This window comes from Coturnix japonica, chromosome 20, assembly GCF_054131305.1.
Source record: "Coturnix japonica strain WE chromosome 20, WE-NBRP24, whole genome shotgun sequence".
NCBI classification, from domain to species: domain Eukaryota; kingdom Metazoa; phylum Chordata; class Aves; order Galliformes; family Phasianidae; genus Coturnix; species Coturnix japonica.
In genome coordinates this window covers 7,742,916-7,764,121 of record NC_140682.1, presented here as the reverse complement: position 1 = coordinate 7,764,121, position 21,206 = coordinate 7,742,916, and the positions used below count along the sequence as shown (strand labels likewise).

General features: G+C 44.5%; 1 protein-coding gene and 1 long non-coding RNA gene across 2 annotated transcripts in view; one reads left to right on the top strand and one right to left on the bottom strand.

The window, feature by feature from the left end:
• The window catches only part of LOC146757518 (rho GTPase-activating protein 32-like), a 218,196-nt gene extending 197,824 nt beyond the window's left edge, over positions 1-20,372 (top strand). The window contains exon 3 of the mRNA XM_085520746.1: positions 19,935-20,372. Coding sequence (XP_085376872.1) covers positions 19,935-20,356 — 422 coding nt within the window. The 3' untranslated portion in view covers positions 20,357-20,372. The remainder of the gene's footprint in view (positions 1-19,934) is intronic.
• LOC146757519 (uncharacterized) lies at positions 1,282-3,372 on the bottom strand. Its single transcript, XR_014936137.1, has 2 exons — positions 2,624-3,372; positions 1,282-2,251 (listed from the first exon to the last, which is right to left on the bottom strand). It is a non-coding gene; the product is annotated as an uncharacterized LOC146757519 (long non-coding RNA).
• Positions 20,373-21,206: the final 834 nt, after the last annotated feature.

The window sequence follows — 21,206 nt, the reverse complement described above, 5'->3', positions numbered from 1 at the left end:
ATTTGAAAAAAGATTTGCAGAGGAAAGAAGAAGAGTATGCAGATCTAAAAGACAAACATTCTGATGCCGAGAAACAAATTCAGCAAGTACAAAGCGAGGTTTGTAGTCAACTGAGATATTTTTTTCTGTAAGATTATGCTTGGCTTTCTGCTGTTAAAACTTCTCAAACTTTAACTATGAAGCTGGAAATTTCACACTAGTGTGGGTAGCAGCAAATCTTAGGTAAAGTTGCCATTGAAGCTCTAGAGGGGACCAGAAGTTAAAACATGGTTTCGCATAGATAATGAACAGAGGAAAGTAAAGTTGGTTGGTAGTCTGGAATAAGGTTTGTGAAGAGAATAGCTAATCTGCCTCTGGAGGGGACTTGTTATTATCTCTACGTTACTGGTGACTTGCCATTGGTATCCGTGGTAACTCCGAAGCTTAAAACCTAAGTCTTGTGAAAAAACGCTGATAACTGGGAAGAAGAATGCTATTTACTTGAAGAGAAATAGACTAATTTCCAGAGGCTCTTTAATATAAGCATGTATATTTTTTTTCTTCAATTTCAGCTTCAGTGATGTTAATAGTTAAAATTTAATTATTAAATAAGTAGATATTTTAAAACCCATTTTGCAGGATCTTAGTCTGAAAGTTTATTGGGTGTGCTTGGGGTGGAAAATTGAAGCTTAAAAATGAATTCATGTCTTCCTTGGTAACCTTGCACTTGCTGTCATTTTCCTACTCAGCACTTGTTTGTGAATTCCTCTTTATTTAACAAAGAAGTATTTGGCCAGGTTGGATTACAGAAGTCTTTTAATGAACCGTGAGCTGTGCTTACATTACAGGTGTCCACGATGCGTTCTGTGGAGGAATCCCTCAGGAACAGGATGGATGAACTTGAAAGGATTAATAACCAGTTTAAGGATGAGCTGGATTATAAAGACTATACTATCCAACAACATAAACAGGTATTTTTCTTGCTCTTAATTTTTATTAAATGAATGATGCAGGTTTTCCAAGCAACAGGAAAAAGGTCAAAAAAAAAAAAAAAATTGGAGCAAAATGAAAGTGGCCAACTGAAATTAGTGGTAGACCATGAAAGATATTCAAATAATTAGTCACTACAGAGCACTGGCAGATTGCTTTAAATACAATAATCTGCATAGTAAATACATATGTAATACATGCATGTAACCTGATCTTGTTGAGTGACATCACGATATGTTAATTGAAATGTCTTACCATAAACTCTTTTTATCAGCTTGAGTCCTTATTTATGCTATGCAGCGACTCGGCACGGACTCAGATGTGAACGATCCAAATCGTTTATTACAAGTTCTCACATCCCTTATATACCTTCACAAGTTGTTATTTTCTAACTTTCCCATCCGCCCTTACAACTTTCCCAAACATCTTACATGTCAACAAAGCATTCTACAAAACACTTTTCAACTGTCCATGCAGGCACATAACCAATCAGAGCTGTGAGACTCTTCTTCTCCTTGCAGAGGTGTCCTTGGTTCCCATGCTGTTTATCTTGCTCCACAGCTGCTGCTCTGAACAGCTTTTCTTGTATTCCCACAATTCCCCCTTTTTTGTTTATTGACAAGCTACTACCATACTATAAAATAATAACGCTATTTATATTAATAACATAATCATTATAACTCAATCAAGGCCTCGATTGACAATACTCTAAAAGTGAAAAAAGAGACAAGTCAAATACAACATAACAACATTACTGTTAAACCCACTAAAAAGAACAAACATGTTTGTACTGCAACCTAAGTTTCTGCAACCTGAAAATAAATCCATGAGGGTCCCATTGTGTTAATCCGTAACTGATCAGGAAAAGGCTTCAATTTTTATATACTCTGATATATTGATTTTTAATGACCACTAAAATTTGTGCAGTAAATGCTTTTAAGATGTTCATAACCATGCTCTACCAACTGAGTTATCTGGGCTAATAATTGAATAATGATCGCACAATTTAATGGAATAGCATGTCAAATAGAACCAATTTTAGAGGACAAATGTACTAGAGTATCACTAAGGGCATTATTACTTATTGACCCTTGAGAAACAGCAAGCCATGTTGGTGGTGGATGTGACAGGTAGTGCCAGCAGGGCGTCCCCTGCTTCAAGGTGCACCTTTCCTCTCTCACCCATCACAGATTCTCTCCTGCATTCAGGGTCTGAAGGATTTCTTCCAGTTGTACACCACATCCGCATGGCCAGTGCGTGATATAGAGCCCAAGTGGAACACCTGCTTGGAAAACAGAATAAACCATCAAATTTAGTTCTATTAGCGTGCACTTTTGTCTAAAATGATGCATGGTTATATTTTCAGATCCCAATTAATTGGATGTAAAAGAGGTATCCGTTCTATGATACAGGGTCATCTCTTTGTCTAGAATTCCTTTCCAGGTTTTGTCTTTGCAAATTAAGAAAAGCTAATTAATAGGCTAATAACATCATAACCAAACAGTACTAAAACATTAAAAGAGCTATTCCTGTAGATTCTAGCATTGATTAGATCAAATCCTGTTTAATACACATCTGATCTATTACTAAAATAGAAGAAGCACACAACATCCTAGCTAATGCCTTAAACTCTAAATCTTGAGACTGCATTCACCTGTATGTGCTGTGGAAAATACGTAAGAAGAATGAGTATCTATTGTTACATGTGCATATTTTAGACGGCCAAATTCAGGAACGTGAGTGACATCTGTCTGACACAGTTGAAGAGGTGCTGTGCCACATGGATTTGTCCGAGTCGGAGGCAAAGAGCTATCAGTCAAATTATGTAGCTGATATTCAGTCATAAACACGGTGTATTGCATAGGAGAGAGGATCATTCTTAACACAGTTTTCCAATCGTGAGGGGTCATACCGTAACTGTCACTGTTTGCAACCAAAAGATTGTATGTAAAGGCTGACTGAACTCCGTATGTTCTCACTGACTCCCTTAGCTCCTTCACTGCCTCATAAGGCAGAGATTCCAAACGGGGGACCTGATTAGGAAAGGTCTGCAACGTGTCAGCATTACTTCTTAATATTGTTTCTTTTTTGCATTGCTCTAAGACATCACAGTACGCTGTAGGGAAATTTGTCATTCCTGCTTCCTTCAAAGTATCATCAGGAGGAAATGCGTCCGATTCTCTTTCTGGATCTTCTGGACCGGGGTCACAACGATCCCCTGGTTTCGATCCGTCCGTGTCTTTAACCACGTTACACGCCGGCTGCACAGACGCAGCAGCGCATGATGTGGGGGGGGAGGAGGGCAGAAGCGGCGCGACGAGCGTCGTAGGCGGAGCGAAGGGCGAGGGCGCCGTAGAGGGCGGCAACGCGGCGAACGTCGGGGGAGGAGCGAACGGCGGGAGCGCGAAGGGGGGTGGCCGCGGCCCCTCGTCTCCCCGAATCGGGGAGGGGTCGGAGCCGCCAGTCGGATCCGGGCACGGGCCGCTTCCCGCAGCGAGAGGCAGCGGCGGGGTTGGGACGGAGGGCGGCAGGGAATGGTCGGAATAAATTCTTTCCCGTCGTGATTGCTTAATCCCTTCCATTATCCGGCTCCAAACGGGCAACAGCTTAGCAGCCGTTCTGTCTTTAGCGAGAGAAGCCTCGTAGAGTTTTGAGCCGATTTTGTCCCAAAGTTCTCCATCGAGAGAGAACTCAGTTTTTGGAAATTCAGGGACATTTTTGCTTATCCATTTAAGAAGAGTAGCTAATGCTTTAGTAGACACAGTCTTATCCTGATACGGTAACACTGACCGCAATACTTCGAGATTTACTTTCTGCTCCTTCGTTAGTGAGCTCCCCATAGTTCCCGACTGCTCACCTTCTGTCCTGCAGAACGGTGCGGGTGCGCGCGAAACAGTCTCTCCGAAGTTCAGTCGGGCGACGCTGCCGGACCGGGCTCGCTCAGCCGCGGGTTGATTTGCTCCACGTTGTGGGCGCCATTTGCAGCGACTCGGCACGGACTCAGATGTGAACGATCCAAATCGTTTATTACAAGTTCTCACATCCCTTATATACCTTCACAAGTTGTTATTTTCTAACTTTCCCATCCGCCCTTACAACTTTCCCAAACATCTTACATGTCAACAAAGCATTCTACAAAACACTTTTCAACTGTCCATGCAGGCACATAACCAATCACAGCTGTGAGACTCTTCTTCTCCTTGCAGAGGTGTCCTTGGTTCCCATGCTGTTTATCTTGCTCCACAGCTGCTGCTCTGAACAGCTTTTCTTGTATTCCCACAATGCTATATGAAAAACTTATTAATTCTAGGCTGTCTTAAAGATTCTGCTTGTTTCTACTGTGTATGCTTTTCTTTCAACATGAAATATAGGAGCTGGAGGAAAGGGACCATAATATTCAAAAGTGGCGTGAGGAGAGAGATCAGTTAGTAGAAGCTTTGGAAGAACAGCTCAAAACTTTGGCTTCTATTGCCATACAAAAAGAGACAGAAATAGCAGAACTGAGACAATCTGCCTTAAAGGATTCAAGCAAGGTCAGCTCTCCTTTCCTCCTACCTGATTAGCTACCTTTAAATTCTGTAAAACTCCTGTACCTGCTCTTTGTATTCTGGGTGTGGTTCTGTTCTTGAACACTGTCGTATTGACATCATGTGCAACTAACCAAAAAAAGCACCAGCTTTTATTTTTGTTCTTCAGAAACAGAATTTCTGTTAATTACTAAAATTTCAATTTTTTCAGTAGTTCAGATAAGCAGATGTCAGTTTGATGCTTATGATCCTACAATCATACTGGACATCTGTAGCTTCTTCTGATAATTCACAGCATTTCCGGATCCCAAGCTAGGCTCAATACTCAGACAGTAGTTCTGTCTCAGGTTTCTTACTTTCTTTGCTTTCTCTGAGGTAGTATCTACAATGGCATGAAAAGACAGAAGGGGACGTGGAGAGAGATTAAGGGAAGCATCAAAAAGCAGAGGGGGGATGATCTCTGGAAGTTGCATTTCTTATTTCAACATCCAGCTTTTAATCAGGATAGCCAATCTAAGCCGTAGCATAGAATTTCAGAAGCTAAACAGAAGACTAAATGAGTTGTGCTCTTTTGAGAATGTTTGGATTCACTTTCTCTGAGAAGAAAGATGTTCTCATAGCAAAACTTCCCCTACAACTGCCGACTTTCTCACAGTACCGAGGATTTGGGAACAAATAAAAGCTCGGGTTATTATATCTTAAGGGAGATGAAGGCTGAAGCACATAAGTAAAATAGAAGAATCAAAATATATTGTATTACAACTTCCCAGGCAATTCTGTGACTACTGCACTTGTAACAGTGACCGTACAAATCCGTGAAATGTTACTGTTCTTGAATAGTTAAGTGTTCTAGCCTGCAATTCTAAAACTGATGCTACTAAGTAATTGCAATACTGCTTGTGTGTGTTAATTCCTTTTGCCAATCCCACAACTCAGCAGTTTTTACTGTTTATTAGGATAATGCAACTGTGATAGAAGAGTTAAGAAAAGAACTGGCTGACAAAGATGACTTTATAAAGGAATTAAAACAACGCATTAACCACAGTAGCCCTCAGTGTTTGCCAGAAATACCTTTACTTGAAGAAAGACAAAGTAGAAGGAATGACTCTGTAAAAGAAAAGGTATGATTATATTTATAGAAAGTCAGTACTTAACATCTTGTTAACCCCTTTTTGTTCTTCTGTTTTCCTAGGAGATACTGGAGCTGGAATCATTTTTCTTAGCATACAGTCCTTTAACTACATATTCAGTGATGAGTACTTGTTGGTTCTTTTTGTCTTCCACTCAAGCATGAGCTCTCATCTTCTCAAAAATATTTTATTTACTAGAACACCATCTCTCTGTGTACATTATGGAACTTTTCCATGCAGTTTTCCATGTATTCGTATGTGGATGCTGAAGATTAGGCAGAGGTTTAGCCTTTGGTGTTCTAACATAGCAGCTGTGAGCGTGCAGAGTATGGGGGGAATGGATGACAAAACGACCAGCGTTACAGATTTTGTCCCTAAATAATGTCTCGCTTTCTCTCTTTTGGAGGCAGAATCCTGCCTGAGACTGTTAGTGAGACCCAGTAGGGTGTATCTGAAGATCACACAATGAATAGATGTTACTACCTTCCCACACTTGTGCTGTGTTTCAGCTTACGTGTTCATGTGGCATCTGAGCTTGAGGTTTTACACTGTAACTTTAGAAAACTCGAGATATTTTGGAGGTCTAATGCATAGCCTAATCTTTACTCCTTTTAAATATTTACAGCCTAGGAAACAACAAAGCAAAACTAAAACTAGAGAAAGTATTCCATTAAGATGCAAAGCTGAAGACAATTATTTGTCACGTCGATGTACTAGGAGCCTCACTTCATTAAATGAATCTGAGGTTAGTATGAAACTTCAGATCTGAAAATGTTGTGATTGTATTGCTTTTGATAAGGAATGAATAGGAAAAGATCTCATGTTCTCTAAACAATTCCCAAGTTTTAATTTATTTATCCCTTTCAAGGTGATCAGATCACCTGTTTTTATAGCCTTTGATAGGAATAAAAGCTGTTGAAACAATTGTGTGATGAATTTTTGTCAGGTGCTGTTGAAAACTCTCCTCATGTTAATGCTTATGAAGTGGCTCATGATCAGATAAGTTACTTGGAAAAAATTCATGGAGCCACTGAAACGGGCACAGCAAATTGAACTTATTTTCTTCCTCTGCAGGATTTCTGGATATTGTTTTGTTAGCAGATGATGTTAATCATTCCTATATAAGTTTTTAATTGCTAACTTTCATAAAATAGCAGTTACATATATTTTAAAAACAAAGTATTTATTAACCAGCTTAATTCTTGGAAATACAGTGGGTGGTGATACTCCATTCAGATTCTTAGCAGAGCCTGATAAAGTGGCTCTGACTACTTTTTGTCTTTCTACAATCTTTGGTAACTTTTTGAGAGGAAGAAGACTCCCCTCAGGGGGTTGGAACAGTGTAAGTAGTAAAAGCTGCTAGTCTGTGTTTGGGACACTGGAGTTTGCTAGTTACTAGCAGCAATAGAAGCAGCCATCTACCATTTTGTGATGTCCCCAGCAGCCTGTCTTCCATGTGTTCAACCAGCATCTGAACTCATTTTTGATATGCTAGCTGAATTCCTGCCATAGAGAAGGAGGAGTCCAGGTGATCTCAGTTCTGACTTTGTTGTTCCTGTTGAGAAAAACAGGATTGGGTGGATTGTGGACAGGAAGTGCTGCTGGGGAAATGCATACTGACATTTCCCTGTCACTTAGCTGTGCATTTGCTGCCATTTGACCATGAGCAGGTACATGATAGCCTTCAGCTTAAGTACGGTGTCATTGCTTGAATGTCTGTATTCTCTCCAGGGAAAAGATAGCAATGGAGTTCTTTAATGACTTGTACTGGGCTTGCACCTTGCCAGCTGGACCTTACTTATGTAAATAACATCTCTAGTGTAGAAGAGGAAGGGCAGATTCCCTAAGATTAAGCTGGAAGTTAATCGAACACTTGAATCAAATGCTCCTGTTCCTGCCCAGTTCTGACACAGCAGAGTTGAGATGAAGAAAATCGTGTCAGTTCTACCACCATTCTCTATTAAAAAAAAGTGTAGTTGTCTGTGCCCTTGAGAAAAAATGACTTGTAAAGTATCAGGCTCAGTTTAACATGGAGAACTTTTTTTGTGATCATAGATTGGAAATAATTTTAAATGTAACAAGTTCTAGGAAAGAAGGGTAAATCTCTGCTGTAACTGAAATAGACTCCTTCTGTTACAAGTGTTCTTACAGCAGGAAAATCGAATGCTTACATATCCTTTTCCAGATGCTTTATAGCTTTTTAATCTCATGGCTACCTTAACACTTGCACTTAAAATTCTTCTGTGCTATCAGGAGCATTTGGGAACTGTCCTCGACTCTTCTGGAGTGTCCGCAGAAAATGGCAAAACTAGTCGGTTCCCAAAACCGGAGCTGGAAATCCCACTGACACCTTTGCAACCTGATAAGACGGAGATAAAGCAGCATGGCAGCATGATACCTTTAGGAGTGAAAATGCCTAAGGCAAAAAAGAAAAGAAGTGATGACATGGATGAGGTATGACCTAGACCCAACAGAAAACAAAATATCTGATGCCTTTTTACCATTCTCATTTAAGCATTAAAAAAATGCTATTTCTACCTCAGTAAAGTAGTTGAAGAATTTAATCAATGAACTGCTTTAATGAACAAAACTAATAGCCAATCTCAGTGATAATGGTTTAAGAGAAGGGAATTTCTCTTAACTCCATTGTGTATTTTCTTTGAAACCTGTAGACATAAATCAGCTTTTTAGACATCATGAGATGTCTAATACTGATATCTTAATGTCCTGTTTTTATAATTGAATGCTTATTTATTATTTGATTTACAGTGGAATAGTTACCACTAGCAAATACTTCCCTACTATTAGCAAAAATGTTTAAAGTGTTCACTTTTGTGACATCAATTGTTCTTTCCAAAAGAATCATGGCTGAAACTTGTCTTATTTTCCCAGGATTTTGTGAAAAGTGAGAACACGAAAAATACAAAATCTGTCATGGCTTTTAATTCACCGTCTGCAAGTGACGAGAAAATGGTTGGTTTTTGTTCTAGTTTTGAAGCTAGCTTGGGACTTCCTGTAATTGTGTGGTCACACGGAAGAAGCAGTGTCTTATCCTTATGTGTATACCTGAATGGGAATCTTACATGCTTATGAGCTCTTCCTATTAAATTCCATAAGCTAACCAAAGGGCAAGTCAGTCTGTCCCCAGAGCGTGTAATGGCTGTACTGTGTAATGATTTGGAGGGAAGGATATTGCACACTGAATAGTTGGGAAGAGAAGCTTTAGTGTATTATCGTGTGCTTTTGTAAGTGAAGCCCTTGTATTAAACTAAGGTTCATATCATTAATATGCATGACAGTTATTAAAAACAGATGTTCACATGTGATAGCAGTATCCTTGGCATGGTCAGAGTATGAGTAGTAGATTTTTCCCATCTGTTGTCTTCTGTTTTGTATGTTTGTTTATTTTATGTAATTAGAACAGCTTATGTAAGAAACAACTCCACAGCTTGGGAGCTACTTTTAAAGAAACTACTGCCTTATTAAGAAACTTTAAGAAACGTATGCCTTGAAATAGCTGAGATTTTGACAACTCCCTAAAGGGTATAAAGTTGTCTACATTACTTGCCGTTGTGGTATCATCAGCATAATGAACAGAGATGTCAGTAGTAAAGCTCAAAATGTCAACTTAAAATAACGTTGAACTAAAATGAAGTTTAAACAATGCTCTTGTTTCACACGTTCACATCTCTGTTGAACAGAAATCCGGAAAAGACTACTTCCTGAGAAAGCAAGTACATGCTTCAAGACTGACTAAAAAGAAGGATGAAACACTGCGAAACGTTGGAGATTTTATTCAAAGCTCTCCTTCTATTATACACTCTAAAGGTTGGTGTAGAATAAGTTTTATTCCATGTTTTCTAGACATTGTAGAATGGCTTGTTTCTGCTGTAGGCTATTAATGTATGTGTTCTTAGAGAACTTGTCTGCCATGTTAAGTTGTCCTTTGATTTATGAAGTAAATGCATTTATTCGTCTCTTCAGAGATTCATTATTACATTTGTGAAAACCTACAAGTATACAGAGAAAGTTGGTTCTGTCTTGTGCTTCTGTCAGCACGAAAGTTAGGCCTGTTGTTTAACTCCTGCTGAAGTTTCTGACTTCCAGTGACTTCTGAGCCATGATTGTCTTTCATAATCCATTTTAATGTGTGCTTTAAGCTGCCGTACCTGAACCTATAAACAGTTTCAGCTATAGAAGCAATAAAGAACCTCAATGAACAAATACAATTTCTGAGTATTTTCACTTAAATTTTACGTGTCATTTATAAACCAAGTTTGTTACGAAGCTTTTTTTGCATTCAGTGATTTAAAGACTCACAAAACCAGTAAGTTGATTGGTTTATGTATCAAAACAAATTTCTTCTAGCCAAGAAGCTGATGTCAGCAGTAAGTTCTCCTAAATCAAACGAACCTGAAAGTCTCGAAGAAGGAGAGACCAAGCCAAAACGATGCAAAAGGAAGCTGTATTCAACTGTCGTTTCTGGCCCTCTAGATATACCTGCTTCTTCGGTAAGCGATTATACTGTAGTCTTGGCTTAAAATAAACTACTAAGGAGTCCAAACAGACTGGAGGTTTCATCTATTTGCAGGAGGAGGTTGAAAGTACTGAGGTATTTCTTTATTCTACCAAGTCATTCTTGTTGGTCTTCCTGCTGTTCTGTTTTATTTTGTCCTCAAAGATCTCTGTGTTTGGCTGGCTTACAGTTTACTAAGTAGGTGATGTAGCAATTTAATTGCTCTGCTATTCTTACGGGATCCCCAGTTAAGGAATCAATTTCCTCCTTGAATCTCCTGACTTCTCTGCTAGTAAAAATGGCAGCTTAGCATTCCCTATTTTCCTTTGACCTAAGGAGACTTCCCTAAGAGGATAATGTGAAGTATTTGTAAGATTAGTATTAGAGAAAGGAGAACTCTCCAGGTCCTGTTTACGCTGTTCCAGTTCCCTCAGTAATTGAGAGTGCATCCTCCCTCTAGGGCCCTGCATGGGATCAGCAGCTCAGCCAGTCCCCTTCTCTGGAGGGGTTGCTGCTGCTTGCATTGATCTAGAAATTGTGGGGGTTGAGGGGGGGGAGAGGGAATGTATCTAAGGGATCCCATTTATGATCTTTCTGCTTTTTTTTTCTTTTGAACTTTGACTCCTTGTGAGGAACTGTTACTTCTTGCACCCATTCAATGTCATAAGCCAATTCTTTTTCAGAGAAAGGAGTATTACTGTTTACATATAAATTCAAAGTCTGACAAGCCCAATCTTTGTCAGACCCCTATTTTGGTCAAAATAATGATTTTCCCTATAGTGGCTCTCTAGGCTTTTTGTATACAGTATTTAAATATCTTTTTCGTTATCCCCAGTTTTGGGATTATTTTTCCAATTCTGAAGCTTCTCCCCAAGGGGCTTATCTTCAGGCACAATTCTGGGGATGCTTTTCCCTTGTACTTGGCAGCTCCTATTCCCCTTATCTCCAGAATGATGCTGCGAACTACTCAGCTCACACGATTCTTGGATTTAGGGCCCATTCCCTCTGGAGTACCTCGCTCTGATTCTCGGATTATTAGGGGTGTGCTGCTGGCACTTCATCAAGTGCACAGGGTACCATACAGCAACAGCGCGCTCCCAGACTCACCTGAGCCCCAAGACTCACCTGAGACTCAAGAGACCCCCCAAGGCAAGAATTAAATTCCCTTGCCTCTGTCTGTGCACGAAATTACCGGGACTGCAGGAGTCAACACCTGTGCCTTAGCTTTCATAGAGCCCATCCTTTATGTAACAGTTTCCTATCAGCCATCCCAAGAAGTCACCTCACCACCCAGGCAGGACCGCTGAAATCAATTGGGTGCACCTCTCCTGTCCAGGAACCCCAAAGAGGCGATAATAATCCCAGGCCAGCAATTGTAGTATTGATATGATGATTTTATTCAAAGTCTTTGTTAAACAAAGAGGGAAGATTATGGTATGCCCTATAATCTTGAAATACCTCTTGGTCACCCCCATTTACAAGATGATCAATTAAAATCTTATACAATTAATGAATGGGTGCAAGGAACTACAAGAAGGATCTGATTGCACAGCAGTCCCCATTGGAGATAGCAATCCATAGGATACAGGCAGGGGATGGGGTCCTAATAAAAACTTGGAAAGAAGCTACACTAACACCACAAGGGGAAGGTCCCTATGTTGTTTTATTTACTGCAGAAACAGCTATTCGAACCGCAGAGAGAGGATGGACTCATGCCAGCCGTGTTAAAGGACCCATCGGTGACGAGAAGTGGGAGGTAGCTCCCGGGGGTGACGACTTGAAACTCACACTGCGACAAGCCCAATGGGTATTCCAGGTAAAGGCTTCCCCTGAAGAACACTACTGCTGCTGAGAAGAACTAAAAAAACCCCTCGTAGCTGGTTGCAACCCAGTTGACGAGTGAGGCAGAGGAGTGAATTGTGGAGAAAGATGGGCCTTAGGGGTATCCATTGGTACTTGGGGATTCTCACAGTGATCACATTTTGTATAGCAGCACAACGCCACCCACACCAAGCTTCCTTACATCCCTGTGTGACCTGGTACCTATACAGCCCAGTCTAAACCAAAAGGGTTACTATTTTTGCCTAAGCTCAAACCCAGGGAGGGGATACTGTAACCACCCAGGCTCATATTACTGTGCCTATTAGGGATGTGAAACTATTGCCTCAGATTGGGCACCTGGGGCTGGGCAGGATAAATATCTACAAGCAGGGCATGGACCCTATGGGTGCATACCTCCTAACCGAAACCCACAGTTGGGAAGATGGGCTGTGTGGGGATTAAAGACAGAGAGAGAGAGAAACATCTGCCAGCAACTATGGATAAATGTAACAAATCCAGATAACCCAGTGTGGCTGTTAGGGAAAATATGGGGTGTAAGTGACTTGCGGAATCAAACTCTATAACACATAGATGGGTTATAAAGCAGGTATGTTTATTCCAGCGCTGGGTGCAAGGGGGATAGCTCCACCAAACTTGCACATGGACTTGTAAAATCGTGACACAGATATAGGTACATCTCATACATAGTCAATGATTTCTCAGAATTCTGATACATATTCAATAGTTGTTTAGCATGCAGACCCCCTCTTGTTCTTATCAGGGGGATGCAACTCCTCTTCTGGTATTTACAACATCTATTCTCCTCCTTGCCTGATGTCTTCCGTGAGGTCTCACTCCTTATCTGCATCCTTCCTGCTCTCCCAGGCCCCTTGTTTCCTTTAAACAAAGAGGGAAGGAAGGGAAGGGTGCTCTGGGGGGGGAATGGGAGGGGTGGAGGAGGGTTGATGTCAGACTGTGAAATCGATTTTTTTAATCTTAATTCTGCTTCAGAAACAACATCTGATTCCCATGCTCTCTGCTTGGTATTTTGTCTTTTGATGCAAACACGTAAGCCCCATTGGTGCCTGGTTCAGCAGTTCAGCTTCCTTTGCGCCCTTTGCCTGGTTGTAGGGAAGGTGGCAGGCTCTGATTCAATGAGGGTGTTGTATGGACACAGTATTTATCGGCATGTATCCAAAGGTGCAACAGTTTCTGGAGACCCAGGTGGGATCCTATAGGTGATGGTTCTCTTGCCACCAAGCATCCAGTTGTCAGCAGTGGGTGAGTTCACTGGGACTTTGGGGATGGGAGGTGCCAACTAGCAAGCCTTCAATATCTGCTACTAAAATCAGACTTGGAAGCACGTTACACGTGGGAAATACACTTGGTGCAGGAAAGGGGATTTCCTTAGCCATCAAAAAAAGATGAAACTGCAGATCTATCAACAAAAATGTAAGCACGTGACACTTGACTTGGCGGGTCTGTGGGAAGGTCAGCTTCTCCGTGTTTGTATTTCAGCCATCATCCTCCACACTGGAGAAGATTTATCTGCTTGGCTTGCTTAATTGCAGCACATTTCACACGCGTGGATAACCTGTGCATATTGCGTCACTACCTCTGTGGCCTGAGGTGTTGCACCAGGCTGGAAATAATGCCTTCTTGGGGTTGTTGAAGCTCTGCAAAAGTTTGCCAAGCAAAGTTGTGGATGCTCCATCCCTGGAGGTGCTGGATGGAGCTCTGGGCAGCAAGACTCTGTGGGTTGCATCTCTGCCCGAGGCAGTGGGGCTGGGGTTCTGAGTTCTTCACTGTCCCTTGCAAGCCAAGCCATTCTATGATTCTGCATTTCTATGATGTAAGCACCAGCCCCACACAGCCCTGGTGCAGTGCATCACAAGAGCAGCAGCCTGCGGGGAGCCACCACCCGGAATCACAGAGATGTGAGGTCACAATGCCCCATCCTATGACTGTGCTGAGCTGCGTCATGAGCTCACAAGGCCTGGCTGCAGGCTTGGCTCAGTGCGACACTCACTGTGGCTGCAGCGGTGGTGTTGGAAGCGTGGTGCAAGTGTGGGGGCGGCCATGGACCCTGCCCGCCTTGTCCTCTTCCTCCTATTGGTGGCCATGAGTTTTCAGGAGAGCTGTGCTGCTCCGTGGCGAGCACGGGGAGCAGGTGAGTGGGTAGAGATGGGACCCAAACTGAGCAGCGCTGGGAGCAAGAAGTCAGGCTGTGTCCCCACGGCCCTGTAGTACACTTGTCTGGGGCCTGCCTTCCATGGGGGTGTTGCTGGGTAGGGGGTGATGGGCAGCACTGCAGGAGCCGGGCAAGAGCCCGTGGCTGCGCTGCTCCCCAGGGCTGGCTCCAGCCATGCCAGGCTGTAGCTCTGCTAATTGCTGGCTGCAGCACAGCCTTCGTCCTGGGAGATGCCCGGGGAGAGTTCAGAAGAGGCGTGCTGGGCGTGCATGAGCATTTCTGCTTCAGGCTCATGGAACTCCCCAGTTTCCAAGCCAGAGCCCCAGTCCACAGCCCAGGGGAAGAGACAGGTGTGCTTTCCTCCAGTGCCTCAGTGTGACCTTGCTGTCCATCAGAGGCCTCCCAGTAAGAAAGCCCTGGGGGGCTGCATCTTCTTCCACGTAATCTGTGAGAGATGTGGCACGTGGCCCGGAGAGAGCACTGCATACGCTGCCAAATGCCAGCCTACGGGTCATCCTGTCCACCCTGCAACTTTGGAAATCATGACCTGAGTTATTCTCCCATGCCCCACATCCAGTTACTGAGGGAGAAGGAGATCACACCATATAGTGTATATAAGTGGGAACTTCTCTCATCTGTTCTTGATTCTAGATGATGAGCTTCGTGCTCCCTTTCCAGATGCTCCTTTGGATCCGGACTTCATGCCTGTGCCTGGGGGACAACCCAGGGGTAAGTTGTGAGTGTCTGTTTCCTTGGAGGTTGAAACGTTCATGCTCTCATGGTTTACCTGGGTGCAATTTTACTGGAGATCCTCTCCAGGTCTTCCAAGCCTGTTTGTGCCCGGAAGGGTTTGCACAGATGAGCCATGAGTATTTTTTCTCTCAGAGAGCTGCCACGTTTCAGTGGGAAGGTTACCGCTGCCCCTCTGCAGCTGAGGGAGCCCAGACCTTTGTATTTGGGCTGTGGCATTCCCCAACCACCGCCAGACCCTACAGGTCACTCAGGGAAAAGGAGGCCCCCACATGTGCCGGAAGCTCTCCTCACCTGTGTCTGATCACACTTGTGTCTGCAGGCCCTCCCTTGTATGCTCTGCTACTCAGTTGATGCTGTAGTGTGTGACTAAAACTTTTCATGGGTCTTTGGTTGCAGAAGTGCCCCCAGTGTGGGCCTTGCCCGGTCATCGGTTTCCTCCTGTGCTGGAGCCCAACTGGAATCCCAGCAGTGAGTACTCTGTCTTCACTGACTTGGCTGACTCGCCACTGATCTTCAGATCTTCATGCACATGATATTTAACTTCATACATTCTGTTAAGGTCCGGAAAGAGAAGAGGATGAATCCAAACAAGAAAAATACTCTCAGGGCTCATCCCGTCTCCTGAAGCGACTGCTGAAGGAAATGGAGAAGGCAGAGCGTGGTGGGTATACTTCAGTCTGTTCACTGTGGGACCTGGGAAGCTGAGGTGTGATATACAGGTGTGGGCAGGCTGTAGCCTGCACAGCAGGAAGGGATGGGTCAGAGCCGTGCTGCAGCCGTGTTCCATGTATCACCTTGCAGGTGCTGTCAAGCACCAGAGCTGGTCTGCTGCCAGATGGTCTGCATCCAGCCAAGACCCAGAGGCAGCTGCTCCCCCAGCACAACCATTACTTGTCAGAGCTGCTTTGTGCAGTCGTTGGCACCCAGATGGCAGCAAGTGGCAAAGTGGCAAGCGCTGTGCTTCTGTTCATCCAAAGCCCTCCGTGCAGCTGAGCAAGTTCAAGGCAGGAGGAGCATCCCGAGCAGGGTTGGCTGCCTTTGCTAATGCTGGAAATGAGGTGGAGATGCTAATTCTGAAGGCTTGGACTGTGTGTTAGAGCTTGGATTTCAGCCTGCAGCTACCTGGCTGTGACGGGCTGGTGACAGCACAGTATGTGAGGGCCTTGCACAGGAGCTGATTCCTCAAGAGGTGTGAGGGAGTCAGCATTGTCCAATAGCTGGGAGGGCCCAAATGCCCTTGGGTAACAGAGGGGCTCACAGTGTACTTGGGGGGGGCCCTGGACTTTACCTGAGTTCGGGATTGGAGAAGCTCAGTTTTTGATGAGGGCACGTGACATCCCAATCCTTCTGCCCTGCTTTCTTTCTAAAGGAACGGACCAACAAAGTGAGAGGGATGCACTCCAGGAAGGTGGATATCCCACACTGCCGGTCCCGGATGCGCTGCAGGAAGGCGGTTATCCCACACTGCCCGTCCCGGACAGAGGAATGCAGGCAGCACCAACCGGCATGCCAGGTAATTTCTGTCCCATGATCATACGGTGTCACGAACCAGAGTCACTGCGTGCCTGCAGGCTCTTGCTGCCAGCTCTTGCACACCAGGTCAGCAGCCAGACCTGAGCGTGTGAGCATAGAGCACATGTAAAAGAAGCAGGAGTGTTTCTCCCCTGGGCTGGCTCTGGCTGTGCCCTGTGCTGGCTGAAGCCTGACCTTCAGCCTGGGGGGCGTCCCACAGGGGGAGCTCAGGACACGCATGCCGGGAAAAGCGTGAGGGATTCTGCTCTGTAGCTCTCCCCACAGACCAAGCCCAGACCCCAGGGTACAGCCCCAGCTCTCGGCCCAGAGGAGGACACGGGTAGTGCCTGTGCAGCCTCTCCGTACCCAACGAGAGGTGGAAGCAATCCTTCTTGTCCTCCGGTGCTTCGGCACCAGAGACGGAGGCACCCACTGACAAAATGACCTCTTGGGTCCATGAAGCACACTGAGAGATTATCTGTAGCACAGCTGAAGGTAACGTGGGACATTGTCTCATTTCTTCCAGGGATGAACACAGGCAAAAGCACAGAGGCTGCTGCTCACACATCTGTGCGGAAGCGCCGCATTCCGGTGACGGTCTCAGCGATGCTGCTGCCTGCGCTGGTGCTGGCCGTTGGTGTTGTGATATGGGTGCTCAAAGACTACCTGTGAGTTGGCCTTTCCCCAGAACACCTTATTGCTGCATTTGGCAATGAAGCATTTGTGGTGCCAGGATCCTGGACGGCCAAATCAGCCGCTGGCAGTACACTGCCAGGACTTAGGTTGCAAAGTCTTTCAAGTTTCCCCTTATTTCCTGTCACTGAGTAGTGCTTTCTGAAACTCATTCTCACAGAGCGCGCAAGAGGGAAAAGAGAGCAGCAGAAGCAGCAGATGGAGCTGGGGAAGGCAACGAGACAGATTCTGACCCAGTCAAACAAGAATCTCCGTAATAGCTCCAGTCCGTTCCATTCTGCCATTGAAGAGGCCCGAAGTCTTCAAGGTCATCTGGAAGACCAGGAGCTTGAACTGAAAGCCATGAAAGAGATCCTTGGGAACAGTCCTGAGTGCTGCCTTCTGTCAGAGGACGGCCCTGAATGTGAGAGCAGAGCTTTTGTCCTTCATCCTGCATACTCCAGGACAGGTATCACCAGCAGTTTGAAGATTCTTAGCTCGACACAGCTACATTCCTGTTGAGGGTCCTAATGAGGACCCAGGAAACGAGCTTCCTCTGACTGCCGGACAAAACGTAATGTCTTTGGAGATGTGGGTGAGAATGGCTGGTTTCAGGGAGAGCTGACAGATGGCACAAGAGGACTGGTCCCTTCCAATTTGGTTGCGGAGCTTTCAGTTGATGAACTGGATACACCTGGAGATCCTGTCAGAATTCCTGCATTGCTCCATCTGCAAGACTACCATTGCTCCACTCAATGGAACAACTCGATGTTGAGCAGAATGTGGTTGAGCTCCTTCGGGAACTCTCTGAGGCGACTGACAGCGGAACTGCATAGCTTTATTGTATATTAAAAATAATCAAACAACTGTCCCCTCCCTCTCCCTTCCCCTCGCACCCCTCCACCCCTCCCCCCCCCCCCCCACAAAAAAAAAAAAGACAAAAAAAAAAAAACCCTAAAAAACCAACAAAAAACAACCCACCCTCAATAAAACAAAAAACCAAAACCAATTAAAATCTCAACACTGTTCTTTTTCTGAGATACACTGAGGTGACGCTTCTTCTAGCTTAGACTTTGCAATGAGTTTGTGTCACGGAGTTCTCTCTAGAGCTCACTCGGTGACAGTGGGAACAAACCCAGGGAGAGAAGGAACAAAGAACCTCCCCTCTCTAACAGCGCGGTGCGGCGCGGCCGAGAGGGGAAGGGAAGGGAGATTGTGAATGGGTCTAGGAGGGAAAAAATGAAAAAAACCCAACGATCTGAGAATGAACAGCAGTTTAACGAACCCAGTGACACTAAACAACAACGATGTTGCAGAACGGCGGGAGAAAAGCAGACGACCACACCTGTCATTGACATGATCAGCGAATCTCGTTTATTCCTTGGCTGCGTGTACCTTTATAATACGGATAATTAGCTCATACATATTGCAAAAGTGGAGCTCATCATTGGTTCCCAATTACATACCATCCCCGAGTATCTTAACAGCTTGTTGTTATCATCCTGAAAGCTACTCCCTTGCTGAGTTCCCAGAACCATGGCTAGTTTCTCACCATCACAGGGCATCCTGATGTTCTCACTGTCCTTGCAGGTGTTATGGCTGCTTGATTAACCGCACTGTGTTTATGACCCTTCTCAGCTAACTAGCTGTAAAAAACACTCTCTACAGGACCCCACAGATTACCTTCAGAATTCAACAGTTAGTTCTGTTTCCTTTCGGAGTGCATAACAACCTGAGCAAATGAATTGAATGACATGGCTTGTTAGTCTGGTACAAACTCTGCTGTTCACTGGAACTTGGTCCATTTGTAAGCAGGACTTCGTTCATCTCTGCAGGACAGCAGAAAACCCTTTGTGCTAATCATGATGCCAAGAAGCAGAATGCGGCAAATGGCAGATGATCCAACTGCTTCAGGTGTTCATTTCCTTAAACCTGCGAATAATTTTGGACTGAGAGTTTGTAAGCAGAACGGAGCTCTTAAAGCTGTCAGAGATTATTTCTGCACTGTTCAATTCTATCTGCCTAACATACACAGGATCTCAGAACTGCGTTGCTTGAACTGGTGGAACTTGCTGAAGTGAACTGGGATGAGCAAGTTTTAGAACTTAGTCAGAGTGCTGTAAAAAATGGATAATCTCATGAGTATTAAGGTACAGGCTTGCTATTTCTGCACTGAATTTGTTTTTATTTTACATGGCTGTGATCTGAAAGTTGCTTGAAACGCAGGCACCAAGGCACTGTTGTGTAACTGAATTTCACACATGATAGGTCCTGAAATATCCTGGAATAAAAAACTCTGACTTGTTTTAAGTCTGCTGCTTGAGTATAATCAGGGTCATAGTGTCTGTGTGCCGTGTTTCTTTCCCTGTAATGCTCCACATCATTTCATTTTGGGAATATTGAAGGAAATGGACTATGTGCCATAACTGTTGTTAGAACAAAGTATGTCTGGTGTGATCTTATGCATAGGTTCTGTAACTGCTCTTCACAGCTCAGGTGTTTGACCTTCTTTTTGGTGAAGTGATGAAATACTGCTGGTTTCTATTTGTGCTTCTAGGCACCTTGAAGCTCTTAGGAAGAGAACAATTGTCTCCAGTTCTTTTCAGTGATATCAGTAACAGCTCGAGTGTTGCTGCCCACTAGGTAGACCCAAAGAAGCAGATTACAGTGAAACAACACACGAGCTGGACCTGCATGAGGATCCCTTTCAAGACAGTGGCTCTGTTGATTGAAGCCTATTTGCTTCTTCCTGCCGCCACTCTATTACCAAGTATCAGCAACCTCTTTCATGATTCAACTTGCAAACGTTTGACACTAACCCTTGTGTTTCTATGCCTTCCTAGGTGATTCGAGCCCTTGTCAACCCCAAAGATCCAAACCAAGTAGTGATGTGCAGTGTGTTTCCATCAATGGAGAGCTCTTATTAAGCACGAATCGCTGCAATTCGGATGACAGCCTTCCACATGGTAACAGTGATGGACACAAGGGGCTCATCCACGTTCATGCTCTCATATCTCCTGACTCTGCTGAAGATGCTGACCTGAGCCTGCCAGACACAGCAGTCACCTGCCTGGATTGTGACCCAGCGCCTTTGCAGTGCTGCCCATCCCAAGCACAGCCCGAGTGCCCCAGCAGCAGCACCACCATGCAGGAGCAGGTCAGCATCAGTGAGGTGAAGCTGAGCATCTTAGATGGGGACTTAGAGTCAGGCTGCCAGTCCCAGGCACCAGGCAGCAGCACAAGCTCTGAGCCACTCTCATCTTGACAAGAGGGGTCCCATCTTCTCCCTTGACCTCTCAAGCCCTCCTGTCTTTTATTGAATAAAGTCACTCTCATGCTCAGTCATCACCTTGACTGCATTCCGAGTCTTCATTCACAGGGATTGGGATGAATGCAACAAACAGCAAGACAGCTCAGCTTGCAATGCTATGGCTGTGGGGTTCGTGCAGGCAGAGCTCTGGGTTCCCATTTTGCCTGGCTTTGGGATGTCTGCAGCAAGATCTCTACCATTTTGTATGGGAGCAAATAACCTCTAGCATCCAGGTTGCTGCTCATGATAATCCCAGTCTTCCTGGCTGTCGCTTTGTGATACTTTTCAAAGCCTTTTGATACTCTTTGATGCCTTGGCTGCTCCCTAACACCTCTGTCCTCCTGCCATGTTGACTCATGTCTCCCACTTTTAAGCTGGCTTTGCAGATCATCTCCAGCCCTGTCATCATCACGCTGCAGCAGGAGGTGCTCACCTGGCCCAATGTCTGGCAGTGCTGCTTGTTCTGCAGATGAGCAGCTGCCTCCTCATCTCTTCAGCTACAGTAGTTTTTCTCAGGGCAGTTAGATGCAGTCATGCTCCTCTAGATTTGGTGTGTTAAATCCATGCTGCATGGCAGCAGTCAGTGCAATACAAAGGTGTTCTGTGTGCCACAGCATTTCTCCAGGGGCTGCCAAAGGTAGAAGCACAACACAGCACCATCTTTCTGACAGTAATGTCTGTGAGTGTTAGACATGTGAGCACTGCATCATCCCCAGCGTGTCAGTGCTTTTCCACACCAACCTGACTCTCACACTCTGCACTGAATGTAACTCTGCTCTTGTGGAGACAAATGCTTTCTGTCACA